The sequence below is a fragment of the Mastomys coucha genome, unplaced genomic scaffold (genome assembly GCF_008632895.1).
Source record: "Mastomys coucha isolate ucsf_1 unplaced genomic scaffold, UCSF_Mcou_1 pScaffold7, whole genome shotgun sequence".
Taxonomy (NCBI): domain Eukaryota; kingdom Metazoa; phylum Chordata; class Mammalia; order Rodentia; family Muridae; genus Mastomys; species Mastomys coucha.
This window is the reverse complement of record NW_022196913.1, coordinates 46138348-46152309: the sequence shown is the minus strand read 5'-3', so window position 1 is coordinate 46152309 and position 13962 is coordinate 46138348. Positions and strand designations below refer to the sequence as shown.

Sequence of the window (13962 nt, the reverse complement as noted above, 5' to 3'; positions counted from 1 at the left end):
ACACAGCATGTTAGCATCTGTGTTTTCTTTTCTTTTTTAAAAAATATTATTTATTTATTATTATTTATACGAGCATACCATGGCTGTCTTCAGACACACCCCAGAAGAGTGCATCAGATCCCATTACAGATGGTTGTGAGCCACCATGTGGTTGTTGGGAATTGAACTCAGGACCTCTGGAAGAGCAGTCAGTGCCCTTAACCTCTGAGCCATCTCTCCAGCCTGTGTTTTCTTGATTACAGAAAATTTTGTACTTCAGTGAAGTCTTCAAGAGTAGAGTTTGCCTTTGGATTATAAATGCCTTACAGAGGCTGTTGTATCTAAAAGACAATGAAGATTACATGAAAGGCCCAAGGTGTCACTCACTGCTTTGTTTTATTGCTTCTTTGGAATCCTGACTGACCCCAAGATTCTTCCTCTTTGGGGACACAGTAGCATATGATGAATTCAGGTGGCACTGGAAGCAGAAGAGAAGTTTACTGTGGAAGCAATTGACACTTTTGAAATTTGGTATGTGTGTGTGTGTATGTTTCTTTTCTACAGAAAGTTGTAATGAAATTCTACTGAATTCCCTAGTGCCTTGATATAGCTATGCAAACTCTGTTTCTACTTGAAACATGATATATTTGAGGAGGGTTTACGTTTAAGACAAGCACAATGTCATGGTTAGAGCATTTGTTTTATTGAAGAAAGCATCCATCATGGCTTCCATTGTGGCTCAAAGGTAGATCTTTCAGTGGAGCAACCCTATAGCTAAGGAAAGTTCAAAAGGCCATTGAAGCAGGGAAGAAGTTGTGGTTGAAGATGAAAGGAAGAAGAGAAACAGACACACAATCGTGGAGGTCACCAGATTAATGAGATGTGGTCAAAGGAAAGGGAAGAGACATGGTTGAAAATAGAAACATCCTTTCTCAGCGAGTGAACGAGTGAAAGGGCCATTTCCCTCCCTTGGGCAGTGGCTGGTCAGAACTTGACACTGAGAAGTGTACTCCATAAGCAAAGGTTCCTACAGACAGGTGACATGTGGGGTTATCTTGTTCCAAATGTATGGAAGAAGTTTACCCTTTTACACAGCTTCACCAGGAAGAACCCGTTCTTTAGTGGCCTCCATGGAACCCAGCATTTCTCCTCCTGACTGGTAATCACAGACATCTTATTTTAAGAACAGAATTTTAAGAAAAGCCTCAAAGGAGTTCAGCCTTTCACTTCCTTTACAGGGAACAGATGCTGACAAGGAGAACTCAGACCTGAAAGCTAAAATGCATCAACATACAAAGGACTGCAGGGGAGTTTTTGTTGTATCGTGTTTCCTGCATTGGGAAACTGAAAAGTGCCGAATCATTTCAGAGGGGTATTCCAGACACCTTACCAACCATGTTTTGGGCATATTATCTCCAGACACATATTCAGACTCCTAAAAGCTACATTTTACTGCTCTTTGCTGAGAAGATGTCTCATGACCTTTAGAGCCCTTTTGATTTTGTTTTCTCTAAGAAAACCAGAAGAAGGAAGTAGATCTACTTTCTGGGTAATGGAAAGTTGGCATTTGTGTCCTAGACATGCTTTCTCGGGAGTGTGGAGGGTCCTGAGAGTGATCTTGCACCAATTTAACCTGCACAGAGGTCATCAGATTTTATACTCACAAGTGAGATTTAAGTCAATTTCAGGGTTTGAGGAACAGCTGGAAATGACAATATGGCAGTGGCCCATGTCTAAGAATACCATAAACAGGAGGTTGACACCAGTGGTCCTCTAGGTGAGGAACACAGGGCTCACTGTGGAAGAATGATCAACATGGGAATGCAGAGAGGAATTTAGTCTTCTTGCCTCTGTACCTAGTCAGTTTAGTGCAGTGTTTTTGTGGTGTGTGCATGTATGTGCACGTGTGTGCACATGCATGCATTTGAGTGTAGATATGTGTATGTTTCCACGTGTGTGAAGACCAGAGGGTTTCTTCTTCAATCACTCTTCACATTATTTTTTGAGGCAAGGTCTTGATGGAAACTAGAGTTTTCTCGTTTGGTTAGACTGACTAGATGGGAAGTCCCAGGGATCCTCCTGTCTCGACACAGCACTGAGAACATGAGCATCTGCTGCTGTACCCCACTTTTTTACATGGATTCTGGGGATCTAAACCCAGGTCCTAATGTTTATTCCATCTGACCCATAACTCCAACAAATTAACTCTTGACTTCAATGGAATCTGCTCTCAAGGGCACAGATAACAGTGTGTGTAGAGGCAGTTTTGACTGTAGAAAGTAGGCACTGTGTTCCTGACATCTGATGTGTTCGAACCAATGATGGTACTTGACAGCTTGTGATGCACAGGGAACCCAATACAAGGATGATCTTTTCTCCAATGTCAATAGTGTGGAGCTTGAGAAGTGTTGACTGCACTGCGGTTGTCTCTCATTCCAGATATTTATCCATCTCTTCTCCCTCTACTTTGATGTTAAAAGAGAGTTTTTTGGGTTTGTTTTTGTTTTTGTTTACACTCTAATGACTCCCAGTTCTTTGTCCTTATCTAAATATTTCTTTAGTGCCCAACATCAGATTGGATAGCTTTCCTTTGATATCCTGATACCTACCCTATACAGCCATTTGTTTGTTTGTTTGCTTTGGATTTCTTAATTTTTTTAAAGTTTTATTTGTTATTATCAATAAGTACATTGTAGCTGTCTTCAGATGCATCAAAAGAGGGCGTCAGATCTCACTATGGGTGACAGTGAGCCACCATGTGGTTGTTGGGACTTGAACTCAGTACCTTCGGAAGAGCAGTCAGTGCTCCTACCAGATGAACCATCTCGCCAGCCCCTGTTTTGGATTTCTTTTCCAGAGAGAAGAGTTTATAACTTCAAAAGTAATTTAACACAGGTAGTTAACTAAAGGAACCATTGCAAGACAACCACCACCAGCACAATTTGGCAACCATTATGAATGGTTACTGAAGATCTGGCTAGGAGGCCAAACTATTGAAGGAAGATCCCCAAGTTTTTTAAGACAGAAAGATTTGGACCCAGTGAGCTTCTAACAAGGAACATATGTCTTTGAATTAAACAAGTACATGTTCACTTGTTGTGCTCTCCAAGGACTCAACTCCATGCCATCTACCACTGTCAAATGTTTTCAGAGCTTCTACCACATAATAGTTTAAAAGCAGTATGGCCCTCGGGTGACAGGGTAGGTTTGAAATAAAAACAAGTTTAAATTTATTCATATATATATTTTCAGTTGCTTCAAGTGTAGATTCAGAACTGTGTCTTTTGAGATATTAGTTAGATAGCGAATGAGGACATTTCTCAGCTCAAATTCTTTTTGTTTTTTTATTTTCTTTTGGTTTTGGATTTTTGAGACAGGGTTTCTCTGTGTAGCCCTGGCTGTCCTGGAATTCACTCTATAGATCAGGCTAGCCTCAAACTCAGAAATCAACGTGCCTCTGCCTCCCAAGTGCTAGGATTAAAGGTGTGTGCCACCACTGCTCAGCTCAGCCCAGATTCTTATCCGTTCTCCTTTCCATTGAGACCTCAACAGAAGGTGCACAGAGAGACACTAACTCCAAATCCACTGATTGTGTGCATTTAGGAAAATCACCAATGAACAACAACCATCCACACACAGAGCAGCTAGTGAACTGTTTCAGAGCAGGATGATGAATATGCATGAGGAAGGAAAGAGAAAGAAGGGGAAATGGTTCTTCACTAGATCTGCCCTTGATGAAGGCCTAGAACTGTGCCCCAAAACTTGTGCTTAAGGGGTACTTCTTGCATCACCATTATCTTCTAAGGAAACCAGCTGTCTTCATGTCCTGAGTTCTTTGCTGATGTGGTAATGGGATACTGGAGAGGAAATGATGTTGCCTGGGAGACATAGTACCTATGAAGCAAGTCAAATCTGATGCTTACTAAACCTCCTCTGTGTTGAGAACAACTTCTCATGGACTTAGAGCAGCTGTCTAGAGAATGCCCCATCTGTCTCTTTAGATATCCGTGGGCCCAATGGAGCCAGACAAGGGGTCATGGAGGAAGTGTAGGAAAAGCTGGATAACAAGTAGAGGGTCGAAAAACTATTCAATGAAGCTGTAGGAGAGAGGGTTTCACCTGGCCCAGCCTTGGGATGGAGATAGGCCAGGTAGTCTTAGGACAGACCAAGGACTGCCTTTGAGTCTTCCAACTTCCTGAAAGGATGTTGGTTCTAAATGTCCATTCTATTGGTTGAGCCTACAGTGTACTCAATTATGATATAAGTACCTGTTGGTTGTTCCTAGGAGCCTCACTTGCTCATGGGCTTTGCTATCTTGCAGTGCCTGACACATAATTTTAAGACCTAGCATGCCATATCCGGCCATGATGAAGTTGTCACCATCTAGTTAGGAGGTTGACATTACCACTCTTCCCACAGGCACACTTCCTGATACATAGAAATTAATGCCTATGAATGCCACTCTGGGTTCCTTTCCAGGCTCTGCAGAAGAAATCTCTACCTGTCCCTTGACTATTTCTTGGCCTTGCTCTTTAATGCCATGGTATTAAGTGACCTAGGAGGTCTGAGTTGCTTCAGCCTCAGAAAGATCTCAGCTTGTAGCATACTGTGGTGAAAATGAGTACATAGGCCTCCAGGCAGGCCATGAAGAATATCAACTGGAATGCTGGGACTCACCCAGGAGTCACTGAACGCCCTGTAATGGGAAAGATGTGACAAGGATGGGGAAGTGGAGGGACAAATAAGTGATGTATCAGTGCTAAGAGAGGACACAGAGGGGGTGCAGTAACCAGGAGAAGGAGGTGAGGATCTTGGGCTAGGAGCTTAAAAGAAGATAGGTGACTGTCTTAGAGTTTTACAGCTGTGAACAGACACCCTGACAAAGGCAACTCTTATAAGGACAACATTTAATTGGTGCTGGCTTACAGGGTCAGAGGTTCAGTTCATTATCATCAAGGCAGAAACATGGCAGCATCCAGGCAGGCATGGTGCAGGAGGAGCTGAGAGTTCTACATCTTCATCTGAAGGCTGCTAGCAGAATAGTGGCTTCCAGGAAGCTAGGATGAGGGTCTTAAAGCCCACACCCACAGTAACACACCTACTCCAACAAGGCCACACCTTCTAATAGTACCACTCCCTGAGCCCAGCATATACAAACCATTACAGTGACCAAACCACATTTAAGATTCTACCCTCCTCTGTAACAAGGTCAGTCAAATATTTATTTATCCAACTGGAGGGGAGTGCAGAAAATAGTAAATTAGGCCTTTGCCCTCGAAACTTGTGCAGTCTCATGGACAATAAGAGTGGAAAACATACAAGTCTGCAGCAGAACCAACACTGACCTAGTGTTGAGGGAGGGTGGGGAAGGGAAGGGGTGTGTTGTGTCCAGAGAAGGCAGGAAAGGGGAGTGAGAGGCTCTCACATACTGCAGCAGAAAAAGGGAGATTTATTTGCTTGAGCAGACTTATTTGCAATGCAAAGATATCAATATTATTACAGCCTTTAAAACAATCCCTCCAAGTTTTTATATCTGAATCACCAACAGTAGATCATTCTTGCAGTCCAGCTTTATATTAAGAGGCTGCCTGACATCCAATGCAAAGTTGAAATGAAAACACCCACGAGGAAAAAGGTACCAATGGTCTGCTGCCCAGACCACAGAATGCTGCCCAGTGATCTGCATGGCAGAGGTTCTCCACCAACGTCTTGTTATGCTGCCTTCCAGTGATGTCACTTCATAGGTTCAGGAACCCTGAACTATTTGCTATGGGGAATACTGTTAAAATCACTAAGTCCCTTATGGCCCCCTAAATGAAATACAGTGGTAGAAATTTCTCTTTAGTTTTCTCACAAGAGGAAACCCTTTATATTCTCCCAAAGAAACCCCAAATGAGCCCTGTCAGTCCCTATTCTTTCATATCAGCTGTCTGGAAGCATGCTGCTCTGTGATGTGAGCCTTGGCAGCGCTGCAGTAAACTCTCTGTCTGGTTTATTGTGTCTGTTCTCTGGAGTCCTATTTTTCCTTATGTCTTCCAATGCTAATTAATGGACTTGAGATGAAAGGTATCTCAAAGGTACATAGGGCTAGTTAAGAGAGGGGGGAAAATGAACTAATTTAAAACAAAGGAAAGTGAAGAGTTGCAGGGAAAGAGATAGGCAGAAGCAAACCTACAGTGAGAAGCTGATTGGAATGTGCAGGCAGCCTGCTGACATACTTTGGAGAATAAAGGATGGGATTTGAGAAGGGGGACATAGATGGGAGAAGCACAGAAAGGTTTTGAGCAAGGGGTAGTCATATGAAACTTGATTTAGAAGATCAGCCCTATTACAATGTAGCAAAATATGCTCCCAATAGGAGTACTCCTTACTTTTTTATTACTACGACAAAATGTCATGACCAAAAGCAGTTAGATGAGAAAAAGGGTTGGTGGAGTTTAGTTTCTAGTTTCAGATGGGCTACAGTCCATCATGGCTGGAAGGCCAGGAAGGCCAGGAGGCTAGGAGCTCAGATGCCATGCACACACTGGAGAGAGAGAAAGAGATACAGAGACAGAGACACAGAGAGACAGTGACAGAGAGACAGAGAGGGAGAGAGAGAACAAAAGAGCAAGAGAGGTGTGGAGAAGGAGGAAGTGAGGGCAGGCTAAAACCTCAAAGCCTACTCCCACTAATATACTTCCTCCAGCAAGGCTCTAACTCCCAAATGTTCCATAAGCTCCCTACACAGCACCAACTGGGGACCAAGTATCCAAACACATGAGTCTATGGGGAGCACTTCTTATTCAGACCACCACAATAGGGAAAAAGCCAGCAAGCTGAAGCTTGCAATTTAAAAAACTAAGCAGTTACAGGAAATATAAAGGTTGGATAAAAGGTCTAAAGGAATGCGTCAGTGAGTACAAGAACTAGTGTTAACAGACAGCATAGAGGAAAGGACAGGAAGAGGCAGAATACACTGACAATATAGTCCTAGGATCTCAGATGTCTGTTTTGTTTGACCCTAACTAGGCAGACTCCAAATCATCACCACTTTACCAGGGCAGAGTCTTCTAAAACCAACTAGCTTCCAGATAGGAGAATGATGCTTGGGTTAACTACGGGTTAACCCAAAGGATAATAGGCTGTGCATGGAAGAAGGCTTAAACACAAGCTTTTCAGAGGTTGTCGCTCAGCCACCCATTCGGCTAATATAAGAACACATTCTTTAGAAATACTAGCACACTTCCTTCCTCCCTTGCTTTACACGAACATCAGTGAAGGTCTTAGTGGCTTATGAACAAAATTTTCCAGCATGACAATTAAGAAATCTCAGGGTGAACTGATGCTTCCTTACTTGCTGGTCCACTAGTTTGGTTTTAGCATCAATCTGTCTATCTCTCATACATTAGTTTATGGGTTCAGGTGCATTTCAGAGTAAACCGAGGTAACCATGATGGTCTTTTCCCATAAATGAGACAGTTTCTAGCTACTCTTTGCAGATAGGCAACCTGTGTCAGCCTACCTGGCTGGATAGTGGAGATAAAACCAAAGCTTGGAGCTCTGTCTGTAAGTGGGTTAAGTCCCTCCATCCTCTACCCCTTGCCCAAGGCCATTTCACAGTGACTTTGAAATTACAGTGAGTCATGCCAGAGGAGTTTATTTTACAAATGCAGTCTTGTTTTAAAACTTCTTTTAAAACTGTAATATTGAGATAGGAGAAGAGGCTTGCAGATTGCAAAGACACAAGAGTTAAAACCAAAAATCTCCTAGAGATAAAAACTGACTGACCTATATGTGGACCTCTGAAGTACCCTATTATTAGATTTACTTCAAGCAAAACTGCACCTTTTTCAAAAAAAAAAAAAAACCCAGAAACTATAGCATTATTATTATTATTTATTTAGCATATGAGTACACTGTAGCTGTCTTCAGATATACTAGAAAAGGGCTTCGAATCCCATTACAGATGGGTGTGAACCACCATGTGGTGCTGGGAATTGAATTCAGGACCTCTGGAAGAGCAGTCAGTGCTCTTAACTGCTGAGCCATCGGAGTCTGCAATGCAGATGGCTTCAGTTTCGGAACAGAAAATACTTGTAGCTGTGTGTCTAAGGCCTCCACCTTTGTCTTGTGGGGATTTGAGGCAGAAAGTCAACTAGAGACATTAGTTGAGGAAGCAGGTCAAAACTATTAGCTGGGGAATGTACGGTGTTAACAAAGCTGTCCTAAGAGGATTAACCAAACAGCTCTCACCAGTACTGTAGTGATGAGCCATGTGACAAGCCTAGGAGTTACAATACTTCAATCACGCTTGATTGGTCTTCACTTTTCCATCACTTGCATTTATAGTTAAAACTGTGACTTGATGTTTCGGTCACATTTCTCCCCAAGGAGCTTTTGTGCAGATTTCTTTTATTCAGACTGATGTGTCTGGTTTATCATAAGATTCATCTTTATGCATCCAGAAATGAGGTCTTATTAGCACACTAAAGTTCATTTAAAAATATCCATCCCTTAGCACCAGAAAAAAATTATATTAGTCACTTTTCCTGTTGCTACAACCAAATGCCTGACAGAAGCAGTTTAGGAAAGACGGGATTATGTTGGCTCACAGTTGAGGAGACACCAAGGCTGGAAAGTCATGGTGGCAAGAGCTTGAGTCACACTGTGTTCACAGTCAGGAAGCAGAGGAAGTATGTGAGGGCTCTGGCTCCATTTTCTTTTCTATTTAAAGTGAGACCCATGGAATGGGGCCACCCACATTTAGAGCAGGTTGTCCATCCTCAATTAACCTAATCTGGAGGCTCCCTCGCTGACGTGCTTCAGTGTTTGGGAAAAGTTAACACTGAGAGTATTCTTGGACAATGACAGAGGAGATAGCAAGAGCTCAGAAGCCTTTATGAGATGACAGTATGTCATCTTGGGTAGGAAAGTACATCTAAGGGAGAAACTGCTAGATAGCTGCCCAAAGAGGACAGACGTTGGCTCGTTAATCTTGATCAAGTCAACTCAACACAAGCAAGATTCTGGCAAGGAAATGAAACAGAGGCAAGAAGCAAAGATCAAACATTTTTAAAGCCATCATCTGATTTTTAAAATATGTAGTCTCCTTAGTATTTACCCCCCAGTGGAAAAAATTAAATGGTCTCCTCAACGCCATCCTATCCCCCAGAGTCATAAGCGATCGATTGGCCTGTAGATGTAGTCTATGAGACCTCCATGAAGATGAGCAGGCTAAAACTCCTGGACTGAGGAGTAAGACCAAAGACAAAAACAAAACAGAAACCAAGAAGCCTGTGGGAAAAAAAAAAGATTATTAATATTCTGTATATATTTATTAATGCTGAAAATTAATATGGAGGCAGTTATTCCTTAATCAGCTAGTTCCCCCAAATTTGTCCCACCTAAGGACAAATCACACAGAGACTTTTTAATTATTCACAGCTTAGGCCTTAGCTAGGCAGACTGTCTACTAGGTCCCCTAAGTTAGTTAACCCAACCACCTAGCCCTGTTCAGCTATCTGGTTAGCTATACCTTCCAGGCCTGAAGTCATGACAGTCTCCTAACGACTCTTGGCAAAGGAACTACCTACTTCTTCCCTGGAGTTCCTTTCTCCCTCCCTGCCTTCCTCTCTTTACTGCCCAATCGCAGGCTTACATTTAGCCTTATACTGACCAATTACCTTGGGGACCAAAGTTTGTACTACAAAAGCTGGTGAATGTGAGAATTCATTCCTCTTGGGGCAACCAGATCTTGGAGTTATAGAATTTAGCCTTTGAGTACATAGTAGCACCAGTGCAACCCTAACACCTGTGGGTTCCTCTGCTTACTTCATTGGCTGAGGATGGCTTGAGAGTGGGACAGAGTAGGCATCCATTGGAGGTTCAGTTCCTACATTGCAGGCAGGGTCATTATAACCACTGCTTTTCTGCAATTAGGAGGTGAATAGGAACACACATGCAAACCATCATCATGATTTTTCCAGCTGCCACTCTTGCAATCTAGTAAGAACGTTCTATGAGCCAGGACATTCTGGTCCTTGTTCAGAACCCCAGAGAGTCTAAGGTGCAATTACTATACTAATTGTTCAGATTCCAGAGCACTCTGATGGAAGTTGGCATTATAGAAAGAATAGGAGAAGAGGAACAACCAGGAAAGAATAATAGGAAAATAGCATCCTCTTCCTTTTTGGAAAGATGCATTGGAAGGAGAAACCACCTAAGGACAACTTCATTGAGTAAGAGAGATAGTTTGGCTCCGCCCACTGTGTTTACATAATGCCTATTGTTTCAGCCTGTGATGTTTTGTTTACTTCCGAAGGAAATATTTTACCCCCTGTGAGATAATTAATTTTTGTCAGCTTCGCTGTTTATAAGGGAAACTGAGAAACTGTTAATTGAAATACAGAATGAGTCACTGTTTTCTGTAATTTTTGGCAACGTTCTAATTTGTGTCAATCCCAGCCTAATTATTAGATTTTGTTGGAAGCAGAAAGCATATTTGATTTTTTTCCCTCTCTTGCTGAATTCCTTTTCTTACCCATTTAAAAAAAAATATGTACTCTCTGGCAAAGGTTATGTAATTTATTTCAGTATGAGGTGAAACATGGGTATATCTGAAATACTGAGACATTAACTGTGTTCTGCTTGGCTCTGCCAGTAGCTTGATACTTACAAAGCCTGTAGACTGGAGTCTTCCTGCCTTGCTCCTGCCTACCCCAAACTCCCATGAGAAAATGTGATTCTTTAAAGACCTTTCGCTGGGATGGAGCCACTGTCTATGGACCATCACTAATGGTACCTCGGAAGTGAATTTCCTAGAAGCCATCAGGGAGACTTCATTTGGAAATCCAATTGAATGTCACTTGCAAAGGGCAGGCTCCTCAGTAGAGGTGACCAGTCATGCATTCCCGAGTTGTTGGTTGTAAAAGCATTAATCACCATGAACTCATTTACTCCTAATGCAAACATACTGCATTGTTCCACAGGAATTCTGTTCCCAGTGATCATTAGTGCGGACAACAGGGAGCTTCTGCTTGTGGGCGAGGTTAATAAAATCTGTCAGCTCAATGGCCAGCATAATGAACCTGTTAATGACTGTTAATAGAAGCTGGATCCTTCCAACTGCTGCAGAGCAAAGGCGGGAAGAGAGGCAGGTGTCTGGCCGGGGCAGATAGCTCTGTCCTTTAGCTCCTATGGTCTCTTCTAGATTATAGATGACATTTAGATCAGTCACTGAGATTGATTAGGAATCAGATTCTGCTGTGTCTGGGGGCTTTGGTACCTGGGGGTGGGAGGAAGGGTAGAGAGTCCCCAGAATGACCCACAATGGCTCTGCCCCCATCCTCTAAAAGGTATGCTATAGCTGCTTACAAAGCACAGGCTAGGAACATCCAAGGACTTAGAGCTATGAATACCCTAAACCTCTTCTCCTCCCCCAGTTTACACATAAGAAAGATGGAATTTGCAATAATAATAGCAACAGCCATGGTGGGTGGTCACCAGATGCTGTTGAGGACTCATGTATTGTCCCCATTTGACAAGGAAGCCCAAGTCGAGAGGGCCTCAGCTACTATAGCAAGGCAGTATTTAGAAGGTTATGCCCATACACACCATGCTTCTTCATTGGAAGAACACACAAAAGCAGCAAACTATAGTCAGACCCATAAAAAACATACAGAGCATGAGAGAGAATGTGGAACATTCTCCATCTGTACATCTATCTAGCCAGTCAGTACATTCAGGACCAGGTTTGATACTACAACAGAGGATCCCAGGCCTTTAGGATGCTTGGCTGTTCAGTGTTATCCACTTGTGACCCTAGCTGCGATATTCTAGCCAATGATGCTCCTACCTCTATCCTTGACATTTGCTCCTTATTGCCCCAGTCCTACTTGTCACAAGTTGTGTCCCCTGAAGCTCACCTTAATCTCTCAATTGGGTCCTAGGTACAAGGGACAAAAGAAGCTGCCAACTCTTGGGGACTCCTCCTGAGCCCAGGTCTTTTGGGACTGATAACAAGGAGTTTCCGGAGACAGAGACCTAAGCTCCAGCCCCACAGACTGGGTAGGAGCACACAGATCCTCTCAAATCCTAAGGTCTCTGTGACTCTGGTGCTGACAGTCATTGGAACTCAGAATCAGGAGGCTTTAGAAGCAAAGGTGCTGCAAAGAAAGACATTTGCAATGTCTTCAGCAAATGAAGGGAACATTGTCCAGGACCAATCCTAGAGTAGCTTCCAAAACCCAGGAGGGAGCACTCACAGTAGTTTTTGCCAACAACCCTGTCTCTAAAGGTGCATTTACTTGACTGCATGTGTGGTTTTTGTTCTGTTTTGGTTTTGATGGAATTTTTTAAGTATTTGAAAGATATGTCAAAGCAGATGGTTATAAAAAGGGAAGACTCGGGAAAGATGCAGTGGACTTTAGGAATTTCAGATGGAGCCTATGGATGCTCCACATGCATAATTCACAGTACCCACCATCCCTGGCTCAGTGCTGACTGCAGTAGGGAACTCGGAAGATGCGGGGTGTTTTCTGCTCCACCCCCCAGCTTATGGATGCACAACATAAGTGTGAGACTGCATGGCTCCAGATAGAATGCCAGCAGACTGAGAGAAATTAGCAACTGGGAAAATTCACAGATAGCATTATAAAGGATTGCATTAATTTTAAAGATCATAGAGGATCCGCACACACAGAAAAGACACAGCCTGTTTATGGTATCAAAATACGGTCTGATGAGATGTCTGGATTGGCAACAGCATCCAGAATACAAAGGAGAATGAGGACACTGCCCTGTCCAAGTGGAAAAGGAAGGTAGTTAGTTGTAGGTACACACATAAGAGAAAACAAGTGTGTGTGGATGAGGAGGTATGTGAGAGGGTATGTGAGTGTACATGCTTGGCATGTGCTTGTGCATGTGCATGTTAGAAAGTCACATCAGGCAGCATGTAAGGTCAGAGAGGATGGTAGTACATTTCTAAGAGCCTTAGAACCAAAACAAAGGAGTTTAAACCAACATAGCAGGTAACAGTAAGTCACAGAAGGACTTTGGTCTTCCAAGGAGAATGATCTAACTCAAGTTTTGGAAAGGTCAACTTGGCTGTGCCTAAATGGATAGACAGGAATGGGGCAAGGGAATTGTGGGTGCTGTAATCATCTGGGGAGCTCTGCCTTACGGATTGTCATATTTTCTCCTACAGCATACCTCTATATTTCCTTTTTCACTGGTTGAAACCATTCTCAGACCACACCACTATCCGTCGAAGAAACTAGGACTCACCTTGCTGGGTGCTTGTAATTTTGCTTACATCATCAGGTAAGAATGGCATAGAATGGGTCAAATGACACTTGTCGTTTTGACCCAAATGAACATTCCATAAAAGTGTACCATTAAATCAGTCCTTTTGTTGGTTTAGTTGGTGATCTAATCCTTTAATTTCCAGAGGAGCAAGGTTCTTATTGTTTGATTTTAATACTCATTTTATAAAAATATCATATTGAGAGGACACATAGGTATGCCTGAACACACACACACATACACACACTCAGCAAGACACAACTTCCTTGTCCCTCTACCATGAAAAGTAATTATTGTTAGGTAGCACACAGGCATACATGTAAGAAGATGTTGATTTCAGTTTCATTTGCAATTAGAATTTGAATGAATGAATTAATGAGTGATCCAAGGCATCCATATGGACTCCATCTAAATAGGCATTTGGCAGGAGGAGCCAGATGCTATTCTCCTGTATCATCTTAGGCCTCAGATATGAGTGCCCAGAGGGCAGTTGCCAGAGACCTACAGAACATGGGAAATGAATCCAGTAACTGGCCTTGACATCATCTTTCAGTCACCTGATGACACTCTTTGTAATACTGCACTGAGGTCTGCAATCAAGGGCATGTGCATGACTTTCTTCCTGTCTGGTGCTTGAGAATGACCTGGTTCCCTTCCTTTCATAGTTTGCTTTCTTCTTTTCTTTTGTTGCTTTTTTTT

At 42.7% G+C, this 13962-nt stretch overlaps 1 protein-coding gene across 3 annotated transcripts in view; it reads left to right on the top strand.

Moving 5' to 3' along the window:
• Adtrp (androgen dependent TFPI regulating protein) overlaps positions 1-13962 on the top strand; it is an 82738-nt gene that overhangs the window by 56523 nt on the left and 12253 nt on the right. For all 3 annotated transcript variants that reach the window (XM_031359061.1, XM_031359060.1, XM_031359059.1), the window contains exon 5: positions 13166-13281. In XM_031359061.1, the coding sequence (XP_031214921.1) occupies positions 13166-13281 (116 nt within the window). The remainder of the gene's footprint in view (positions 1-13165; positions 13282-13962) is intronic.